We start from the raw sequence: 24,680 nt of genomic DNA on the forward strand, positions 1-24,680 counted from the left end.
ATTTTCAGCGGTGAAATATTTGTGGTGCGCACTCTACTCAGGAGAGATTTTGAAGCGTGTTTGAGTTCACCCCTACGCTGATCCCTATAGTGGCTGAAAGCCATGGCTTGCCTCCCCTGCAGCTGCCAGCTGTGTAAAGCTAGCTGTCGGCATGAATTGAGGTGGCAGTGTTTGTTTTTAGTTGAATCGCTTTTAGTCACATGTAGGCTTGTAACGAGGGCATGTGAGTCAACATGAAGTGTAATCAAAGCCGATAAATGTGGCCCCACCATTACCCTTGGCTCTACAACAAAATATCTAAAACTAAGTAGCCCACACTGTATCTACATCAAGTAGCTTTGATCAGCAAGACTTAACCACTTAATCGATTACCTGATACTTAAACAACAGTTACAGCAATTACTGTAATTCCACAGTGAGCATTTCTAAATTACTCTTTCCATTTTAGGCTACAAGAGTAATCTTTAGACTCAGACTCCAAGATCCTGTACAATAATAATACACTTTTTGGTATGAATACTGATGTTCACATTTTAAATGATATATAGTAGGGCCTGATGTTTATGATATTAACAATGATGATAATAATAATAACAATGACAATAATAATGATGATGACGATAGTAAAACTTAAAACAATATCTATCACTTATGATATGGCAAGTGATTTGAAATGCACTCTAAAAATTCAATACCCTGTATAAGACTACTATTGATTTGTTTACAAGTTCGTTCAATGTAAAAATCAACATTGAGCTAAGAATGACACATATTAGTAAAAAATCAATTCAAACTAAAATTATTCTCACCCTGGTGAGGAAAGCTGTACTAAACACTGAGTTTCCTGTATGACAATGTAAAAACTGGTTTCATTTTTCAGCAATTAAAAACCAAAACTTACTATTGAAACTGATAGCCCTGAATATACATGCATCAAACTTATCACATGCACTGTTTACCCACAATTTTCTTCTTCCTCTTAATAAAACAAAAATGGGAAAAAAATAACCCTAACCAGATGCAAATTACTGGCATGAAACAGCTAAGCTGCTTAATTGCCACTATCACAAGTTAAATCACATCACTCTGGGTTTACATAAATCAAAATCACTATCTTTGCTCTGTCTAGCATTGGAAATCATGCATGCAGTTGATCAACTCGATCTGTTCTCTGGTCATATAAACACACATCATTTCCTATCAAACTTCAAAGCAGAGCAGAGCAGTTTACCAAGCTGAGCACAGCATGAAAGCATATGATGCGACACAACGACCCTATATATCCCTGATATCGAATTTTAGCTTTAAATGTGCTACACGACAAACCTGAAATTGTCTATAGATCTCCCGAGGAATGCACATGGCGATTGATACAAGGTGAAAATCCACACAGAAATGTTTTTTCTTTTCTGACGCATGCATGCCCCTCTGATACCACTTCAGGTTATAAATTTTTAACTCTAAGTGTAGCGGGCTCATTTTGCGGCATCACCCGAAATGAAAGGAAATACCAAGCCATCAAGTTTGCATATTAACTTCACGCCCGTGAGCACATCAGGGGATGGTACATTAAATATCTATATCATCACTTCCTCTGCAACCAATACAACATGAACAGATCCAGCAGAGCAAAGGGCTCTCAAGATGAACAGAACATAACGAGGAGAAAAAAAGCTTAAAAATTGATGGTCGCTTGGGAAATCACACCGCTCTTAATCACACGACAGTATAAATCCACTTGAGAGGCACTCCAAACCAAGTAGTTGGCAAAGAAAACAAAAGAGAGTGGTGCTACTATACTGGAAAACATCAAACTTCTAAAAGCTAATAAAGGTCATGTGATTTCCTGATTGGTCACATGACACATTATACCACTTCGAGAAATGGTGGCATCTGCTTTATGTACGCTCCATGGAAAGCATAGTGTTGGCTCCTGCAGACAATAAGGAATTGACAGCCCAAAAGGTAACAATGTGGGGGCAGCTTAGGGTCACATGACTTGCAAATTGATCACATGATCTGACTTGCAAATTGGTCACATGATCAGACTCCAGCCACTGATGGTGATCCCATGGCATACCATTCAAAAGAAAAAAAAAAAAACACTCCACGTAAAGTTACACGTACAGGCAGAACACTGGCTGACAAATCGAGTTGTTTTAATAAAGCCTGGTCCCGACTATATCCAGCAAAATCCCACTTAAAAAGCTCTTTTCGCTTTGAAAAGGTGATCAGTAAGTGGAACATGGACAGGAAGAGACCTCAAGCACAAAATAACCTGATGAAACACTCTATGGATGAACAGTAGTCCCTGTGGTTCCTTGGAGAGGTCTAACAAACACCCGATGATCTGTTATACTCCCAGATTTTGAGAGTTTGAAGGGTGAGCACTGGCATGGATGGGGCGCTGCAACCTTTGATTCAATTCAGGTACAATCCACTGACATGTAGTTGCTAACTACAATCGGAAAAGGGGAAGGGGGGGGGGTGGAGTTAGGGAATCCACACTTGCAGCTGTGCTGCCCTATTTTCAACAGGATTTGGCAAAACGCTGTGCCGGAACAATCCTTAAAGGGGATGAATCGCAACTCATAAACTCTCCCTGAATGCCATTACCCCTTTAGTCATTAAGCTCATTGTAAAACACCATATCATGAATGCTTTCAGTGATCATCAAATAATGGGCCAAACATTAGCACTATTTTATGTTCCTCACTAATAAAAGGGTAATTTGCAATAGTTTCATCTTTCATCCTAACATGTTTTTACTTCAAGCTGTGTCATCAATTTAATTACCTGAATATAAAGACAGTTGACTTTGATTTTTTTTTTCAAAATAGTTTGCACATTGCTGGACCTGTGTCTAAAGACCATCCTTTCGACACAGGCCATTCCTGTAGGTTCTAAGTGGTCTCTGTATGCAGGTTTTGATGTAGTTGCATCTCTGTTACATGTCATGACAATATTTAAAAGGAAAAATACAGGAAGAGAGAGAAAAAATGTGATGCAGTTTGCCCTTTAAAAAAAGTGAGATATGAATAAAAATTCAGGGTAAATTGAAATATAAATCAATGGGTCCATACGGATTTCCTGTCGTATTAGGGAAGCAGATTCATGCGCATAATTCTTTTTGTTTGCTTGGTGCAAAAACTCTTGATATGTAGTTACCATAAATTATGTAAACAGGTGAACATTCTGGATTCCATGACAAAAGAAAATGCAAAACAAATCAAAAGAATTGTCAAAACTGTGACCCTGGTAGCTTTAGGAAAAAATTGTTTTTCAAACTGATGTGAATTTGAGGCAAATTGGCAGGTGTTGAAGCTTAGTTTAATAAGATACAAATGTGATCAATAAGACATAATAAAGAATTATCCTAACATTTCCTACAATTTGGACAAGACTTTGCATTGAGATTAAAGATTTACTGAAGTATGGTTATCAATTGTATCTACACTTAGTCTTTAAAATATCACACGCTAACAGTGTGTGATGTTAAATAATTACATAGCTAATTTTCATACTAAAAATGTAATGATCATTGGTTTTGATAACTCATTGAACTATCGCTCCAAAATACACATTACTCCCTTTAAACACATTGAAACCACAGGCATAATAATGTGAAACTTGGAGCTCTGCCTGTTACAGATATCATATCTGAGTGTTGAATCAATATGATCAATTTTACCAGGGCAGTTGGCTGCAAAAATACACTTGAGGCAATTTCACAATAGCCTTCTCACATTGCATTCTAAAACCTCCAACTAAATGGAAAAAAAGACGTGGGCCATGTACTTTAGAAAATCCCCCAAATGCTCTAACAGATTTGAGAGCTCATAACATGATCACGCATAATGCAGTAAACATAATGCTTCAAATACCCACATCTCAATTTTTCGATCATTTTCTAGGGATTTTCACTACATTAACAGAATTCTGGAAAGTGCTTGTAAAACAAGAATAAAATTTCAGAGAATTTAGCTCGAAGATCAATGCATCTACTTAGATCTCCAGTGACCCATGGTTCACCATGTCTAAGGCTGCGTTCATGCGAAACTAGAATTGCGTTTCTAAACACGTTTAGTCGCTAAACGTGTTTAGTTGCGTTGCGTTCATGCGATTTTTCCATTTAAACGCGTTTCAAAACGCCGATCTGAAACGCGGAAAAAGGGGCGTTTTGAATCATGATTCTGCCAGAATCACGATCGCAGAAACTGCATGAACGCAACCGTGATTTCAATCATGATTCTATGACGTCATTGTGCGTTGTGCGCATGCGTGTCTCGAGTGGTATCCCACAGCTTCTTGCTCTGTTCGCGCGCTTGTGTACGTCTTATGAATCGTGTGTTTCGGTACCATACTTGCACTTATTTGTTTACATCAACGCCATACACCGATTCTATGCTAGTATCTAACGTTAGCTGTGTAAAATAATACATGTAATTACTCTCCGATTGAGTTGATAAAAGTAATGGCTGCAGCGCTGTGTCTACCTAAGGAAACAATTGGAGAGACGAAGAATTAGGATTATTCCCTTCTGTGGGAAGAGCCAAAATGTTACACCTTAGTACTGGAAAGTATTCACCGAAAATAAAACGTAAAGGCCTATAATAAACTGACTGATCAGTTGGCATTTAGGAGGTCTGGCTCGAGTTGCAGAAACTGCGCAGTGCGCTGCGCAATGGCAAAGGATGAGCAGAGCCAGAATCAGCGTTGCGAAAGCCCGCATGAACGCTCTTCCGCTGAGACCGTGATTTGAAACGCCGTTTTGAATCATGATTCATGTTTGTGATTCTGGCTACGAAATTCGCATGAACGCGGCCTAAATGTTTTATAGAACTGGTTTCTACAAATAAAAATCTATATTCTGCTAATGTTTTACTTCAGGGAATCTGAATTATCATCAGGATGAAGTGCAGACATTGAGTACAGGTAGGCAATTGAATCAAGGACTTTGGCTGTAAAGCAAATAATATGTTGACGATTAATCTTTTCAGCCCCTCATCAACAGGAACATCATTGATGCAGAACAGGTGTTTTAACCTGCCAACATACCAACCACATTAAATTAATCATCACAAGAATCAAATAATGATCATTAGCACATAATTCTTCAAGCTTCTCACTGAATGGAAAATGAAACTGTCTGAAACAGAGGAATACTGTAAAAGTGGATATTTTCGCGCGACTAATTTTTTTTGCGCTTGGCCGGGTGAGAAGAGTTTCGCGTGTTTTTAATTCCGCGGAATCAAGACATCAACTACTGGATCATATGGCATGCAAAAATATTCGCATGCTTTTATTTTCGCGCTAGGTTCTGGTTGCGCGAAATACGTGAAAATTTCAACACCGTGAAAATTTCCACTTTTACAGTACTCGCTTACACAAGTTAAAAAACACCCTCAAGATAAACAATAATTTGGGATGGATCCTGAACAGGTATGGGCCTGTTATGGTAAACTATGTTAAGGTGGGTGACATATAAGAGGGCAGACACTTGATTATTGTATCTACTTGACAAAAGCAAGACAGTAAACACACACATTTTCTCTGACTTTTTCCTCCTATCTGACATCTTATGTGTCATTGTGCACTCATCATGTTCCCACTGGAATAAACACAGTATGACAGAGATATTCTGCAGTGGGGTGGGTTGGGTGGGAAGCTTGAGCTTCAGCCGGAACACTTCCATTTCTTGTCTGAAAAAAAAAAAAAAAAAAAAAAACATGTGCAGACAGCCTGACAGTTTTACTTGACACATGATTGATTGATACCACATGCAATAAGCTTCATCCTGCTTTGATTGTAATTTCAGAGGGTTTCCATGGGAAAAATGACTGGCCGTTATGAACACATAAATTAAAAAAAAAAAGTGAATGAACAACAATCTGTCTATTCAACAAAGCAAGTGTTACATGTATATACATTAGAAATATAATACTTCTACGCCAGCAGAATGCTACTTATAAAACAAATCTCACAAATTGATTTAGAGAGAGGTTCATATCAAGATTGTTCTTATGAAGAAAGATATGGTACTACAACACAGAAAAAGACCTGGAAGACCTGAAATCTTGTCAGAGGAACATGTTTCAAACTTGGCAGGCTCACTAGGATGCACGTAAGGAGGAAACATTGTGAAACTGAATCAGGCCGCTCCTACGATTTCATACAGGAAATTGAAGTCACGTGCCAAGCCGCTTGATCTCAAATACCTCCGCTAATTTCGTAAACAGCGATCAGGTGACACTTGCCTTCACTTGGTCTTTAGCCGCTCTCACCGAATGGGTAATAATCAAATGGTAATATACCATTCTATTATTTTCTATCAATACATTCATCAGTATTTTCATTACCATTATAATAATCATCATTTTGTTATTATTGTTGCTATTATTGTTGTCATGGCAACAATTTCAGGCAGAACTAACGGCTACAATGTTCAGGAATTTTTATTGATCAGATATTTCCTCTCATCTGGTATGAGAAAGGAAGCCAACAACCATATCAATTAAAGAAACTTCCTGATGTTCCAAGAAATAAAAAAAAAATGTGGGCAATGAATGAACCCTCTCCTGTTAGTCAGGGTGCCAGCGGTTGAACCTTGTTTTCCTGTCTGCCCAATGTTTTTTGATAGTTTTGTCCTATTTTGAGAGTGCTGAATCCAAATTTAGATGGTGTAACTGTAGCATCCTTGAGGGTTTTGAGATGCATTCATTGATGGCCCCAAAAATGGTCACAAAAACTCTTTAATATCTCAAAACCCTAAAGGATGCAAGAGTTGCATCAACCAGATTCAGATTCAGCACCCTAGAAATAGGGCATAACCATCAATTTAGTTGTATTTTTTAAAAATCATTTATAGGGAAATACTTATGCATATTGAAATTTAAGTTTTGGGAGGCCATTTTGGATATCTCAAAACCCAAAGGAAAGCAAGAGTTGTATTGCAGATTTGGATTCGGCATCCTTGAAATAAGTTAAGAGTTTTTTTTTCCTTTCAATTTTTTTTCACAATTTATAAGAAAATACATAGGAATTTCAAATTCTGGTGACCATACTGTGGCCATTTTGAAAATCTCAAAACCCTCAAGGATGCAAAGAGTTGCATCATCCAGATTCAGATTCAGCACTTTCAAAATTGGGGAAAACCATTGGAAAAACAGAGCAAAAACATTAGGCAGGCAATGAAACATGATAAGGCCCAATAAATGCTGACTTTGACATCCAGACTACTGGTATATTAGAGTTGTTCATGTTCAAACTGAGCATAAAATGTATACATGTACATGCAAATACACAGCACATAAAATTCTGTATCAGGCAGCATATGGTACAAAAGTGACAAAACTCGTCGCCCCTGTCTGGACCTTGTTATTTGCTACACGCGCATCAATACATATCAGTCAAGGCGGCTCTTCAGGCAGCGACGCTTACTCATCAACGCAGCATGTTCGTGCATTGATTCCCATCGGAACAATGATTAGCAGGCTAGGGTCTTCTCTTGCTCTCTCTGTGTTGATCAATGGCCATTGTTGGATGAGAGCTAGAATGGCACAAATGCAAAATTGCAATTCACAGTAAAATCATGACCTGTTTAAAACTATAGAGCAGGTATGGTCTGCTGTTGAATCTGTCTACAGCAGCAACCCAAGGGAGACAAAAAAAGTGGCTGCTATAGTCAGGTGGCCACTATAGACAGGGCCTTTAACATGGCTTTTCTCTTGGAGGATTTTTATTATCATTATTTTTTGTGGCTGCATACAGCAGGTGGCTGCTCAGGCAAGTTTGACTGTATTACCAACTTTCTAGCGCTATAACATCATGCTTTCTAAATGTATTGAGAGCAGCTTCTTTCACAAGGACTATAGGATGCATTATTAGTTTGTTTCCCCTGTCATCTCAAGTTTATTTCTGTGTGGCATCAAGTTCTGCAGATATGATATCGAAGGAGTTAAATTATGTATGCATCTAAATTAACCATTCATGGTATTAGTGATCACAGTAAAAATCTCTAACAAGAACTTTTCATCAAAAGGTATTAAATTAAAAACTACATTATCAAAAGTGCATTCAGCTACGGAGAAAAATAAGGTGTGCATTGAAATTTGAACAACTCATATGCCAAATTGATGGCATTCTTGCTCTCAGGAGATGCTACCCTCTGCGTCAACATGGTCATATCTATACTAGGATGACGCTGTGTGAAACCTCCGGTAGCAGTGATGTAATAACACCCCTCTGCTTGGTTCGTTGATCCTCCGATTAGCGGCATGGGCTAATCATGATAATTGGATGACTGTTGGTGTATTACACGTCTCAGGAGCCTTAATCAACGGCCCACCACTCCTGCCAGCACAATTTTTGGTTCCACCTGACAACTGCTTTCCCATCCCTCATCCCCACATCTATATCTCCTGAATATCAACAGTGTTTGTGGCCAATGTGGGCATTTTCCTTCTCATGTCAAATACAAAAGCGCAGAGTTTATAAATATATGAGACCAAATCCTGGCCCCGAACTCTCATAGGTGCTGTTGAAGTAGAGTTTTTCGTGGCAGTAATTTTTCTCGCAGGGCCTGGTAAGATGAATTTTCTGTGTTTTTTTAAAATTCTGCATATTTCTAATTCCATGGAAGCAAAACATTGAACAGTGTTGCAACATATTACAGTGTTTTTTTGGTGTATCTATTTTATGCACTATCTTCTGGTCATGAGAAATGCCTGAGTATTTTCACTTTTACTAAATCTACATCAAATCCACTCAAAATTTACTCCATGGAATAAAACAAGCATGAAATAGGTGTACTTTTCGCACATATCAGCATGCAATCATTAGTAGATGTCTGTCGGTGGATGCGATCTGTCTAGCAAATTTACGCAGATGAATAGCGCATAATCCATAGGCTGAATTTAAACTACTTTTATGAATTCAGGCCTTTTAGTCTTCTACCCCATAGTATGTGGCAGCCCTCTCATACTCAACGTATGCCAACTTATGTCCAACAACTCATTCACAGTAAAAGAAAGACTCTGCATCAAACTAGTGTGGTAATACTGGGAAATATTTCACACTGCGGGAAAGTAGTCTTGAATTCTGCTCTCCCCTGATCTAGTGCAGAAATGATACTGTGCATATATTTCAGAACATAATAAATCATGTTAAGAAATACTCTTATCTGCAATAGTTTGACCAATCAGGGTTCAATGAAAGTGGCCCAGTGTAAAAACTAAATCCATTAAAATTGTCAACTTTTACAGTAGTATACAATGTATGTGCTCCACGGATCAGCGTTGTTCTTCATCTAGATGTAAACTCCTTTCCGAGATTAACTGGCAGCACTCACCCAAGTTTGAAAATTGGTATTTTGAGTTTTTGGATTTTCCTGTCCATTATGTTTTTATTTTCTCTTTATGCTATTGAAATGCCGACATCTATTTCTTTGCTGCTAGAGTACTAATGACACTACTATTCTCTAAACCCCAATGGATGCTTAAAGTGTAAATTTTATAAGTTTTAATCAAAACCCAGAGACTTTTTGAAACATGCACACACAACCAATAACAGTTGCAATTCAATCAAGATGTTACACATGATTCTCACTGTACCTTGCAAATGGAATGAAAAGCTATGTTGGAATTGAAAAAACAGGCAATTCTACACAGGTTGTTCTTTCTTGAATGATTGGATGATGGATACTTTGAAAACACTAACTTGAAATCCCGTCACAAAAACCAGTGCTTATCATTATGCAGCACAGCTTACCCCCATCAGCATTTGAATCCACCTTGTTTGTTTTGTTTTGACAAAGGGCTGAGCAGGCTGCTTGAATCAATTTCCACCTCAAATCCAATTTTCTCATTGTGATAGAACCTCCAGTTCTTTTTTTTTTTTGAGGGGGTTTTTATTAGAAATTTCCACCACCAAACCTTTTCTGGCCTCAGGGTAATGATATGACAACAGCCATCAATCTAATTTGCCGGCGATAACATTTCAAGGAGTTTCACAAAAACCTGACACCATGTGCTCACTGCTGGGGCATCCCTGATCGCCGTGGCGATGGGATGCGAGAGCGGAGCACTCTCCCATTGATCGTCAGCTGAGTAATTGCAGTAAATGACTTTTCCAGACGACGCAGGGGCAACGAGAACCAATTTACCATCCGACCACGACGGACGACGTGCGCAGCGGTTCTTCATCTTCTCATTACTCCTCGCCCAACACAAAATTTGAACTCTATACTTCATTCCTCCTACCCCCCCCTTCCTCCATCTCATTCTCTCTTGAAACTCTGAATCGCCCTGAGGGTTTTCATCACACATCTTTTTCCCTCCATCCATTGTGTTTGTCCTCATTCTCTCTCGATCCAGTCCAAACAACAGCTTGAGTTATTGCCCAGACATTCTCTTTAATCAAACCTAGCTTTGCCACGTTTTTTGCTTTACCCATAAAAACAGTTCTTCACTGACCTTTTTTTTTTTTTGGGGGGGGGGGGGGGTGACGGCATTCCAGTCTCCTTTGTTTGATAGCGAAGTCTTCCTCTCTAAAAATAACTCAGCATTCCTTCATAAAATCCCTCCTCTATCAATTGAATTACCCTCATTATAACTGAGTTGATTGAGACCGAAAGATGATTTGTATTTATAACATAGAATTCCCTTCTAATTACACCTTTAATTGGTCTAGGAAATTTCAAGAATAAGTGCAAAACTTCGCTATCTTTTCATGATTATACCCAGAAGACACCATATCACACTTGATAAAAAAGAGGAAGAATTTTTGATGCTGTAATGTAAAACTATACCAGCATATACCGTAAAATGAGGAATGTTCACATGCATTCTAATTTTGCAAATTTCGCGAGAGCCAAGATTCGCAAAATTGAAATACACGCAAAAGTTCTGGTCTACACTATATGCATTGAATGTTAGAGGCAACTCACGAAAATTTCATGCCGCGAAAAAGGCCGCTGGCTCCAACTTGTGAAAATTTCATGCTGCAAAAATGTCATGGTTTACAGTACTATCTAGGCATATGTGTATCATCATTCCCTTTCCTTTGCTGGGCCACATGAGTGAGAATACAAGTTAGAATGCATATCAGTTCACAATTTCAAGGAAACTATAAAGGCAACATCTTTAAAGAATTTGTCTTTGCATGAGGAACACTTGCAAAAAGGTAGCAAACATCCTTGTTCCATCAATTATGTTTACTTTTTTATTAGTGCATGCCCTTCTTCAACTCACAGTTTACATTCATTTGCAAATTCCTTCTTCCAGCAGTTTACAAATACACTGTGCTTGTTTGCCCAAGGTTTTTGTGCCGCTTTCCCCCTGGATTACATACATTCCAACATCGGTTCTCCTGGAAGCGTAAGTAAACACAACTTCTGGGCGGGCTGTCCGCAGAGATTTGCGTCAAAAATCCAAGCCAAGCTCCACACATGCACACACTTATTGATTGACACACGGCCTGGTGTGTACAGTAGGGACATTATTGTGGCATCTCATTTTGGCTGTGCATACTGCATACAGCTCCCTGGGTAATATTCCTATGTTACCATCTACTCAAGATACACTTTCATCTGACTGCCTCACACAGAGCTGACACATAGATTGCTTTATCTTTCTCTTTCTCTGTCTGTCTGTCTGTCTGTCTGGCAGGCTGTCTGTCTGTCTGTATGTATGTCTATCTGTCTGTCTGTCTGTCTGTCTCTCTCATAGAATAGGACATTTTTGGTTTCTCATGTTAAAGGGATGGTATAGATTTGGTTGAGATGGGGGTTAAGATTTCCAACATTTTTTTTGTGTGAGAAACAATGAGAAACCTCTTATGAAATATGAAGAGCATACACTTCTAAGAAAAGTTCAATGTTTCTTTGATGGAAATTGGTTTTAAGATAGTTGAGATATTGTTTACAAGTCTATAAAAATACCTGTTGGGTATGCATATATGGGTTTTGACAACTGGCTATGAATGATCTATTATAAGTTGGTAATACTCATGAATGCTATTGTGAAAAATGAATGTCACACATATTTCGCTGGAAAGGCATTAAAATCACCAATGTCCCACCACACTATGATAACACCTGCAGACCAAGAGACATGTATTGCTCGGAGCATCTGAATTATTTCTGCCTTTGTACAAAGAGTTGTATTTGTATACCATATATTATTAATCAGTACAATGCAGCCCACATATGCTGGTCATATACTTCAAATCACAACCCTCGAAATCTACAGCAAAAAGACAGAAAGAAAAAAAAAACACCAAACAAACGAGTGTCTCATTCATAGCACTACCTAAACTCTAAAATGGACAAAGAGATGCAATTACACAGTCATTCAATGCACTTTTTTTGGGCATTCACTTGATCAAACCAGCCTACCCGTCCACTCTCAATGAAACACAAGACTCCTGCCCAAACTCCACCGTCGAATCCCAGTTGAGAATCAAAGGTGCTTCCCCTTAATTGTCCTCTAAAGTGATTTCTCCCCGCCATGTCTGGACGTCTATTAAACACATTTTGACAGGATGAGTCACTGGGCATCCCACCTTTCGACAAAAAAAAAATTGCGCGAGATTTGTCGGCGGAGCCGCAGCGTTGGGGAGGGAGTCTCCGATGACAAGGAGGGGCGTAAACATTGGTGTTACAGTTAGTCATTTCTTCACCCAACTGTTGGAACAAGGATTTATTTGAAAAATGGATAATTGCTATTGGTCATAGTTGGTCAGCTGTGGGCATGCGATGGTCAATGATTGATGACCTCAGTACTTTGATTATTCATCTTAAATCCAAAAAAAACCAAAAAACAAAAAGGAAAGAAACCTGATATCATCATTTTCTGCAAGAAATATTTTATACCAGGGCTCCTTGAAGATATGGCTAACACACACCTCCCATTTAATGCAGTGTTTTTCTTCCATAAACACAGTTGTGTCACTCACATCAATCAATCACATTGCATTGCATTGATTTTGTAATTAGCCTGCCGTGTAAACTTGCAAAGTGTGCTTGCAGTTGCATTTGTATGAATGCATGCTTTTGTGTGCATACTAGTGTTGATAGTGCACCTGTGTAACATGTTTGCATGTGGAAAGCTGATGGTTTTAATGAGCCTGTCTCTACTACTTAATGACGGTGATAAAAATGATTCAAAGTGCCATATTTCTACCATGAGAAACAAATGGGCAACCTGACACACCATAAAATCAACAGTCATTACATATCAAGATAATTTACAGGTACCCGTTGAGCCGTGTGCACCAAGGCTTGTAACATTGTAGTGATACCGGAGGTTTTGTTTTGTTAAGTTTTTGTTTTTTGATTTTAGCTGCATCATCCAATAGTAAATACTGCATCTCCAGTTTTGATGCGAAGTAGATGCAACACTTAGATAACTGAAGATGTTCATCCGCTAGGTATTACAGCTCATATTTCATCAATTCACAATCAAAATTTGACCTCTCGGACAGCAAGACTACGATACCCCATCTACTGTGAGTCAACACTAGTCCGACAAAGCCTGCAGAAAACAGTAGGCAAAACCTCATAAAAGTGAAATCAAACTTTGATTATGAATGAACGAAATTCCCTTCTCATACCTGCACAACTTCTACAACATGCACGCATCTCTCCAACACAGCTTGATAGAGAAAAGTTCACTCTGACTACAACACCTAAAATTTTCTAGAAGAATTCCATTTTTTTTTTTGGGTCGCTTACCACTCGGCTTCTTGCCTTTCTCTCCTTTCACCATTTTGCCACCGATCCCATGGGGACAAAAATCAGATTCCTGGAAATGTTCAAAGCCTATCGCTGCATAGGCAGTATCTTGACCTCTGTGAATCATTCCAATATAAGTCCAAGTCAAGTTCCCATGACACAGAGGTAGGAGAACAGCAATCCAAAGAGGGGGAATATTCCTTTTAATAATCAAAGATCCATTGTGGAGCTAACAGTATTCAAAGTCGAAGGCACTGCACTGGCTCAGTCAGCAGTGAGATACAAGAATTAGACCTGCGAGTCTACAAATGCAACAATATTATGTCGGGGAAGTGCTGCTCTGCAAGTCTGTTTCAGTGAGGATGAGCAGCCTAATCTGATGCGGTGTTCAGATGCGGACGTCATGACAACCACAGACACGACAAAAGAGGAGATTCCCTCTCCATCTCTTGCGCGAGAGTGTGCAATTGTGCATGTACACAGCATGTCCGCGAGACGGATCAATATTTGATTCCGACGATGGCAGCGGTAGTGTCCTTGAGGGAGCACCGCATCAGTGTGTCATCCAAGCATGCGTCTGGTAGGCTCACAAATGCACCTGCAGTAAAAAGCGAGCAACCCCCATCCCCCTCTCCTGGATTCTCTCGCCGTTTCCTGTTCTCATTCCTTCCGCGACTGTTCTCAATTTCTCGCTTCCATGGAGTTCCCCCCTCCTCCTTCTCCTCATCTCCCCCCCCCCCCCCCCCAGCATGCCGCCACCACTGTGGTAACTAAACCTCATTCCCCATTGTCGCTAATCATCTCTTGGCCATCCTCCGACCGGAATCAATCACCGCGGCGACGCTCCCGCCTCTCGCTTTTCCCAGAGTCGGATGCCCCGCTTCCTCCACAAATCACCCTAGATGCTGCGGTCACTCCTCATCATAATTACTCTCCACTCATCATCCACCAGACTCAAACTATAACTCTGTACTGTCTGAAGGTCACGGATGCTATCATCCTTTCCCAGTGGATTATGGCCAAATTAAATTCTAGTATCGAACCTGCCCGTCCCTTCTCCAACATCTAATTGAAGCCTGAGACTTGTTTTGGGGCTGCCGTCAGACACACACCACATGCTCAAGAAACACACGGAGCATGCCAAGAGGAGAGGAGAATGGGGGAGACAATCACACGAAATCAATTTCTCTAACTGCTTTGGGGCAAAATGGTGCGCCTCGCAGAGAATCCATAAGAGATGAGAGAGAGGGGGATGGGGGGGGGGGTGGAAAAGACCAGGAGTTAAGGATGTGTAGGGAGAGGGGTAATGGAAGAAGAACTATTAGGATGAATAGATTCCAGCTTGGCTGCTACATACGTAGATGACGCAGTGCACCTGGCTAGCACAATGAGCTTAATGTTGAGATGAGGAAAAGAAAGATTGAGAGACAGACAGGCTGAAAATATGGAGAGAGACATGAGATTGGGGAGGGGGAGGGGAGAGCAAGAAAACTAGGTGGGTAGTGATGGGGGGGGGGGTAATAAAGACAAACCATTACCAAACATAAGACAAAACAGAAGCTTTGCTGTGCTGCTACTTGTCAAAATTGTCTGCCTGGCTAGCAAAAGGATTTAGTCGAGTTGAGAAGAGAGAAAGAAGGGGGGGGGGGAATAAATGAGAGTGGAAGAGTGGTGGAAAGTGATGATGAGGAACCACCACCACCAAAAAAAAAAAAAAGATCTTTTTGATCGTCCCCTAATTAGCCTCCAGCGGGAACGGTGCACACACTTGGCACGTCCCTAATGACCCGTATTGTAATGCCTCTTTTTTTATAGGCAGACGCCACAACTCGGGGCAGTATTCACTTTCTACTGGTATCACACCATAGACAGTTGAACATTTATTCCCACAGAATATCAGCCCCTGATGGGCTCTGGTACAACAGCAAACGTTAATCATTGATCACCTAGTAAGTGGCTCCATGCCAGACGAATAGGAACGCACAACAGCTCTCCCACAGTACAACCTTGATTGCTTATTCATGGTCCATTACCTCTCGGAGCGTTTAATGCAGTCAGTGAAAAGAGAATTTCATTAAACTAATAAAAGCCATTACTGTGGCTCATTTCATGATGTTCTATAATTCTACTGTTTTTCACTTTGTCTCTAAAAAACAAATACCACAAAATAAAAACAGCGGTAATGACAGGTAATGACCTTGTGTACTTAAAGCATCTCAACTACCTCTGAAGGGGAATCCTGTGGGTTCATTTTTCAGAAGCACCATGAAAAATTTGTTTTCATTTCATTTTGATTACCTGTTATTTCATTGTCAGATGAATAATAACATCAAATGAAATGTGGAATACAGTTTAGACAAATATAACCTCCACATCAGGAAGATGTGTAATGGCAAAAACATAGATAACACTTTAGATGACTGCTTAACACCCCCCCCCCCATCAACACTTGATCATTTTCAATAATATATACAGATTTCAAAGTTGGTGTTAACTTGGTATAAACAATTTTTCACATGTTTTTTTTTTCCTTCGGCATCATCTGTCCACAAAAATCCAGAATACATGGAAAGAGTGCAATCAACAACAACAACAACAACAACAACAATCAACAAAGAATCACATATGATATTTACAGAATCTAGTGCCCAAATACACTTGAAATGCCATCCATATCATAATCAGGTATTATTTATGGAATTTGAAATGGTGTTGATAACTTCAAAGATTGTAATGCTGCAGCTCTCATGTAAGCAGACACAAAGTTACATCAATGTCAAAACTTGTTGCCAATTTAGAGAGCAGCATTCATATGGTGAAAAGCAAGTCAAAAGCACAACCAAGTGTGATTTCCAAAGGCATGTGAAATGGATTCCCTTTAAATTTCCCAAAGCAGAGTTCTCAACAAACAACCACCAGGATAGTACTGTGTGTGTACCTTGTGATATTCACGATTTTACGCTATACCAAGCTAAAAAGGAAAGTGCATACCCAGATCAATTTCATCATTTGATCATAAAAAAATAATTGATGTCATGCACAAGCTTCCACACTAAAAGCTATTCTTATCACCTCCGTCCTTTGCAGGAAGTTGTCCCATACCCTTCTGAACTGAAACTGAATTCATGGCTGTAATACCCGTCTGTCATTGCATCTTGAAAGAGTTGAATATTAACAGACGTTCTTCCATAATCAGCTCTGATAAACAGGAATTGTCCAGTTTTTGTTTCATGTTTCAGTTGGGATGACATTACAATTTTGTCTGTAAAATCCTTATATCCCACTCTTGCTTTGCTGGCATACATTGCAACAACATCAATTGACATTAACACTCTGCACATGTAGTCTTTATTTCTGTGAGGCGGGATATCAGTCTGAGTAGACTACAATCTCTGTATCCCTATAAAAGATTCTTTCCATTATACCATTAAACTTGAGCTTGGGAAGTTCAAGTTTGTTGTTATCGCTATCACCTGAAAGTCTGCAATTTCTATTGACAATCTCATTCTAAAGTGATATGTATTCATTAAACAGATTTTGATTGTGTTGTGACTGATACTTTTTTCTTCCAATGTTTGAGTAATATGACTGAAAAATCTGCTGAAAACGTATAAGTACAGGGCCAGTGGAGCATTTTCAAAAGTGGGGGGGGGGGGGGGGGCCCACTTGCGGGTTTCATGAGCTAACTAGCAAAAAAAAAAAAAAATTTACAAGCAAAAAAAAAAAAGAGAGAAAAAAAAGGTCTTCAGCAGAAAACCATAACCTCACCTCCCTCACACTTCAAATAAGCTCTCTATCTATAATTCGCTATCTATTTCTTTTTAGTGCCACTTAAGTACTTCCGGATTAAAAATAGTGGGGAGGGGGGCGGCCCAAAGCGATGACACCTTATGTATTCCTTGGTATGGTGCACAAAAAGTTTGGGGGCCCAAGCCCCCACGGCCCCCATGGTTCCGCCGGCCATGAAGTATGAGATAAGTATTACTCTATTATGCGACCAAAAAAGGTGGGACATTTCCACTGCAGAGAGGAAAAAGGAAATGATTAAATTACGGGATCAGGTACACAAAACTTATCGGCAATATCAAGGAAATCACATCTGATGTTCAAAACCACCGCTCATCCTGTTGATTTTGTGGTGTGTTCCACATCGTATCTCCCACACGTACAGCATATCTAATGCAAGAGTGCGGCTGACAAGCATACAAGGTAATGCATACCAAATACGTATGATACTTAAAACGCTTTTTGGCCTTGCTGTAAGGAAGTCCGTTGATATGATGTAAGCCTAATGTAATTTGCAATCCAGCCCTAAATTTCAACATGTACATACCTTGTGATTATACTGGATTGGAGTTTTTTCGAGGTATAATCTAGAGTGTAGCTAGAAAATCACTAACAATGATTACTGTGAATAATGAAGATGATGATTGTTATTGTTATTACCTTCATCAAACTTAATTTTTGTTATTACTCATTAAACACTGCTATTATCATCATCAGTATTGTCACTATCATTATCAGCAAATTACTTAACAATCCTATAAATATCCTCAGTAGTAGTAGAAGTAGTAGAAGTAGTAGTAGTAATAGCAGGAGTAAAAAAAGTGGTTCTATAATAATTTGTCTTTCTTGTCTTTTTTATGTTCAGTAGTTAGTGCGATATTGTGATATTGCAGGGACACTAATTACACTCTTGACTTTCAATAGGATCAGAACCTGAGTTTGAATCTCATCAAGTACTATGCGTCCTTGGGCAAGATGTCTTTATCCAGGTGTATAAATGGTTACTTAGCAACACTAGGGTAATCCTAATACCTGGGATTCCCCACCCTGGAGATGGTATACACACAGTGCATTTTCATCATGTCAGGCACCATTTTTGTGAGTTGTCAATTTCACCAATATTAGTTGACTTGTGAAATTAACAAAAATCAAAATGACAATTCAAACATTGGTCAGCACAAGGTAATCAAATATCATTGTCCTGTGGAACACAGACACTTTAAACGGATTCTCTGCTTCACACTGCAATTTCATGTTCAGCTTACACACATTGTCAGCCAAACATCTCATCAACAACAGGAAAGACTGCTTCTACTGACACATTCTACGACTTTGCCATCATAGCCTTGGGGGAGGGGCTATGGGGAAATTCAAACATGGAGGGGGATGAAAAAGGTAGAAATATTTCCTTTTTCCTTTTTCAACAGCATCAAGCTGATAAGTAAAATGAGAGAGAAAGAGAAAAAAGGTTATCTCCTAAAATTGGTAGTCTGACATTTCAAAATGCAAAGCCAATTTTTTTTTCCCTCCATGTCCCTCTCCAATTCATATGAGAAGTGTGTACGCAAGAAAGGTTGCGAAAACAAGTGCTAAATTTCAGCCAGTCCATCTGAGCACCCACCCACGCATGAGGGAAAACGCAGATGAAAACACAAATATACTACATACATACACCAAGAACAAAGACACACTCACACACACAGACACACACACACACACAGCTAGCCAATGCTTACTCTCTTTTTATCACAATTACTTTCACATCCAGACATAATGCAGCCAAGCATCCACCATCATTACCACAAACACATACTGCAACAACCACTACTGCTATAGAAACAGCAGCAGCAGTAGCAGCAACCAGAACCACAACCGACCAACAAACAACAACCACCACCATCACCACCACCACCACTACAACAACACAGCATCAAAGCCTATTACAATTAATATGATACAAGTACTTGTATGACAGTGTGCGGATATGCTATGAAAAAACACACCTTGATTCTCAGATTAATTTTTCTATTTGTCGTTCATCCACCCTTAAGACTGAAAGGATTTAAGAAATGAAAAAAGAATTCAGGCAGGACTGAGTGAAACAATCTTACCTTTCTGACAAAGGAGGAGCTTTCTGTCGATCCTCGAGCTGAGCTCGGCGAGTTTCTCCACGTGCCAGTAGTGGAAGAAGATCTTGGTCTTTCCCACCTACGGGAGGACAAGAAAGTCGAGAGCAGATATTGGGCAAAAATGATCTGAATGATGATATTCCATGAGATTCCAGCTGCCAGAATTAAAGTAATCCACAAGCACAATAAGATGAGTTTATTCTGTGTTAATCAGCACAGATGCAAGTAACTTGCAAAGCGGAACAGGTGTGAGAAACCATGAATAGCTTTCGAGTGTTTCTTTGATTGAAAGGATTATGCTAGTTCAATGTGTGCGCAGTAAATACTGGGTATACGACGTCTTACAGCTTAAGACTTTACACTCCTTCCGAGGCCGGTAAATGAGAAATGAGGGGAAATTATTGATCACATTTGCAGACACATCCTCATATTGAGGTCACTTGGGGTCAGCCACGAACAAGGTCAGTGGGGGGAAATAGAATTAATGGCTTCTCTGGCTGGTGCCTTGATCAGGTGAAATGGAATCCCTGAAATCTGTCGGATCCCGGACGCAATCACACCTCAATGTTATCGGCACCTCCCTGAGGAGTTGCCAATGAGCAGGTCGGCCACATCACATTACTGATCAACAAGATAAACTCATACTCTTGATCATTAACAAGGGTATGTGTTTAGTTTGGAAAATACAAGGCACCACACAGACATGCAGTAATTTCCTCTTTCAAATAATAACTAATTAGTTCTTGTTTTGATAGCACGGCGCACATGCGATTCTTCGTCATTGTCACGTCAGTGTTCGTGCTTCACTGTCTCATGCGTGTTACCATGGCGAACCAGTTTGGGGGGGAGGGGGGCTCGTGTGACCACGCCCACTCGATCAACTGCCTCACAAACATGTGGAAAACCAATTACAGTGGCTCCGCACAGCCCCGTGCGACATGAACTATTCAAAATCTGATATGAAAAGCAGATCGATCCTCCTTATGACTTGACTGTGCTCTTCAACTTATTTATTCTTTGGGTTATGCAGATGCTCTGGAGTGGTGTCTCATCCTCATGTACAAGAAAGTGAAGACGTTTATGTATCTGCATCACTAACAAAACATGTAGCATGGCTGGCAGGAAGATGGATAAACACAATTGATGCTGCAAATTTGGCTATGCATTTGTGTGCCAATAAGTGACAGAGATGTTGAAGTTCTTGTTCATGGTGCAGTGAAGATCCTCCAGAATCATATACTAGCATGACTGAGATGATTATTGAGCATCGCAAAACTGTTCAAGCTAACGGAGGTCATTTCTTTTCTCTATAAAAAAAAGATATTGTAATAAAAATCTCATTTCTTGCATATTCATTTAATACCGTGGCATCTCTTTGAAACATAATCTATAACTCTGAATTCCATATCTCATTTAAAGTAGCAATGATTTCATCGCTAAAACAGCCTCTCCCGTACATATTTTTTCTCACTTTAGCCTAATGTTATAGCACAAGAGCCCCAGCATATATTTTTATCACTGTGACTGTAATCTTGTTTACAGCTCAAGAGCCCACAAACAAAATGATCAACTTCTACCTCTCAGGAGACAATTATCTCAAAAGAGAGGGCAGGGCAATACGCCCATGACATGTGGTACTGACTGAACAGTATTAGGTTGACCCTCTGAAGTGAACATTTTCGCAGGAAGGAAGGTATATACTACACAAATTAAGCACTTGCTTTTTTTCTTGTCACTTCCTAGTTCCCGTTTCTACTGAAAGGGAACAGTTTGGCATCAGAAGGGAAATGGAATATTGAGTAACCACTTGGGAGAAGAGGGAAGGAAAGCAGGATAATCTACAGGAAGGCAGAGAAAGAGGACAAGAGATATGTAGACAGGTAGATAGGTAGATTGATGGGTAGATAGATAGATAGATGGATGGATGGATATTAGACAGATAGATAGATGGATGGATAGATAGATGGAGTCATATGTACAGATAGATAGACAGATAGGTAGGTAGACAGATAGATATATAGATAAATAGGTGGATATATAGATAAATAGGTACTAGATATACAGGTAGGTAGATAGATAGATAGGTAGGTAGATAGATAGGTAGATAGATAGATATATATATATACATAGGTACATGTAGGTAGATTGATGGGTAGATAGATAGATGGATATATAGATAAAGAGATAGATAGAAACATAGAGATGGGGAGATTGAGAGAGAGATAGAAAGAGAGACAAACAAAAGAGACAGAGACAGACAGATAACTAGAAAGAGAATGAGGAAGTGAGATATAGATAGATAAACAGAGAGATATAGAGATGAATAGGTAAATAGAGATAGAAACAAATATATAGAGAGATAGAAGTGAGAGCGGGATAGATAGACACAAAGAGACAGCAATAGATAAATAAATACAGGGAGGAAGAGTGGGAGAGAGAAAGGGAAAGGGAGAGATATAAAAATACATAGAGAGAGAGGGGGAGAGATTGACAGAAAATATGATAAAATTGAGAGAGAGAGAAAAGAAAACAGAAAACATATGAACCAAGAGAGAGAGAGAGAGAAAAAGAGCAGATATGACAGGAGAGTACGGCTATATATTATTTCTACCAATGATTAAAGGAGGCAAAGAGTCCTCGTTGGAGTGCATATATCTTGCCTTCAAGCTATTATGTCACTCTTTATTGCTCACGATATCGATAGAAGTGCAATGTAAACATTGTATGTCCATCAAGTAAGCTCATTGTGTATTTGCTGGAGTTGGAGCTGGCGTGAATTTCATGTACTAGTGTGACATTCTATTGAAATGTTACTGTTTTGGACCAAATTGTTTTTTTTTTGTTGAAAATTTGTAACTATATGAATTAAAAATAGTGTCATTTAAGGCAGTACTGACTGCAGCAGATGTTTATAATGACTGACACTTTGTCTCACTAAATCAATGGAGAGAATGGTCATAAATTAGAATTTTACTCTCCCTAAATATATCATCTCTGAGACCAATGATTCAGAACATATCAGCTGAGAACCATGGAAGGTGCTATAAGATGTGAGCATAAATAGAAATGAAACGATCAATTTTTATGATTTAAAAAATTGTTTAATCACAAGTGGGAAGATTTATAAGCATTATTCCAAATATTTGGTAAAATAACACCCTTCTGGTTTTGAATTTCAGCATTTTACTGAAAAAAGAAAATCATTTATTTAAAATTAACACCATAATGTAGAAGAGATCAAGCTCTACAACATGATACCAATACCCAATACCCCCCCCCCCAAAAAAAAAAAAAAAAAGTGTGATAGAGCCCTTCTGATTCTCAATGAACGAGAAGGGTACATAATTATTTTTATCAGTATGAATAAAAGGAGACAGAATGAATGGTACATAGGAAACTTTGACAGATTGACTATTATTTACAGGAAAAAAGAAATCTTAACAGAAAAAAAAATGGGAACAGTGATATTGATCTGCTACTAGACTACCCAATGCCCACATACGTACATACGCTGACATGATTATTTCAGTATTTCAGCTTCAAAATGATAATGGCAAGTTCAGATGAATTGTGTCATGGCTACTACAAAAACACTAATCAATTCAGTGCTTATTTATGCTGATGTACGGCAATTTTTCAGTCAGTTGCAAAAAGAAAGTTCATATGAACTTTAACATTACAGTATGATCTCTACATATTGTAATCTTGGGTGATATCAACATATTAATCTGACCAGAACAAGAGTTCTTCTAGCTGTGTCTCTCATTCTAAGATACCTCTTAAAATCTGGGTCCTATGACACAAAGGTAAAAAGAGCACACTTCTGTTGCTAACATGAAAGCAAGAACCTTCAGAGCAAATACATAATCTATGCTCCACATATATTGCTGTTAGCTCAGTCAGCCAGGAAAAAAAAAATGTAATGTGGGAAAAATAACAGGAAGCACGGACAGATACAGGATGATTAAAAAAAAACCCAACCTTCACTTTGGGACGATGTATGCATCAAATAATGCATGGAAACTATATGCAGTCATTATCAAAGTGATGCATCATTCACTTGTAATAAACTCGACACAATGACAACACACACAATGGCACACATGCGATACTTACTCAGCAAATGTTCAAACTTCTGCCCTAAAGTGAAAGTTGTATACTAACTTCCCGAAACACTCGAGAAAAAGAAAGCTGGTGGACATGTGTGAAGCAGTCTAGCAATTGAAGAGCAAGATTGTTGATAGGTTCTAATCGTCGCTTCAACCAGACAATAAATAATGAGTATGAGTCTCTATCGGCAGACACGCAAAACAAAACAAGAGTGGCGGTTGCCAGTAATAATCACTGTTCCGCTTCCCACTTCCCTCTTTCTCTCTCTCTCTCTCTTTTTCACCCCCTTTTGGTGCCCCTTTCTATCTATCTATCTATCTATCTATCTATCTATCCCTATCTATCTATCTATCTATCTATCTATCTATCTATCTATCTATCTATCTATCCATCTATCTATCTATCTTACTGATCTATCTAAATATCCATGTGTATTTCCCTCATATGTCACATATAATTTCTTTTTAATCTTAATGTGTCTACTGTGTGTCTGAATCTACGAAGTTTCAGTACAATCATCAATGTATCTATCTCATCTCTGTGTATATTTTACCCCTTTTCATCACCTATTTTCCTTTCATTCACTATCATTCTGAAAATGTTGCCATACTACCTTCAATGCTATAACATCATGCTTAATCCTTTATGTGCTTCGAGTACCAATCATCAAAGAAAACCCTACAGGTTACACACTTTCCAACATCCCTGGCACAGAAAGGGTTAAATAGGGGTGATATTAACCCATTGAGGACGGTTTGATTTTGCTACAACACGCATTTCCCATAGACACCTGCCCGAGTATACTCGGGACTCGTCCTCAATGGGTTAAAAGTAAGTCCTGGAGTAGAACCAAATTGATAAAGCCAAACAACTGACTAAAGTTTCCACCCACAAACTGAGATGAGGAAACGCTTTCAATAATG

General features: G+C 39.0%; 1 protein-coding gene across 1 annotated transcript in view; it reads right to left on the reverse strand.

The window, feature by feature from the left end:
- LOC139735009 (unconventional myosin-XVI-like) overlaps positions 1-24,680 on the reverse strand; it is a 188,753-nt gene that overhangs the window by 58,778 nt on the left and 105,295 nt on the right. The window contains exon 25 of the mRNA XM_071645783.1: positions 19,630-19,726. Coding sequence (XP_071501884.1) covers positions 19,630-19,726 — 97 coding nt within the window. The remainder of the gene's footprint in view (positions 1-19,629; positions 19,727-24,680) is intronic.

This window comes from Diadema antillarum, unplaced genomic scaffold (assembly GCF_040938485.1).
Source record: "Diadema antillarum isolate AM-2024a unplaced genomic scaffold, OU_Dant_1.0 seq00000561_RagTag, whole genome shotgun sequence".
NCBI lineage: Eukaryota > Metazoa > Echinodermata > Echinoidea > Diadematoida > Diadematidae > Diadema > Diadema antillarum.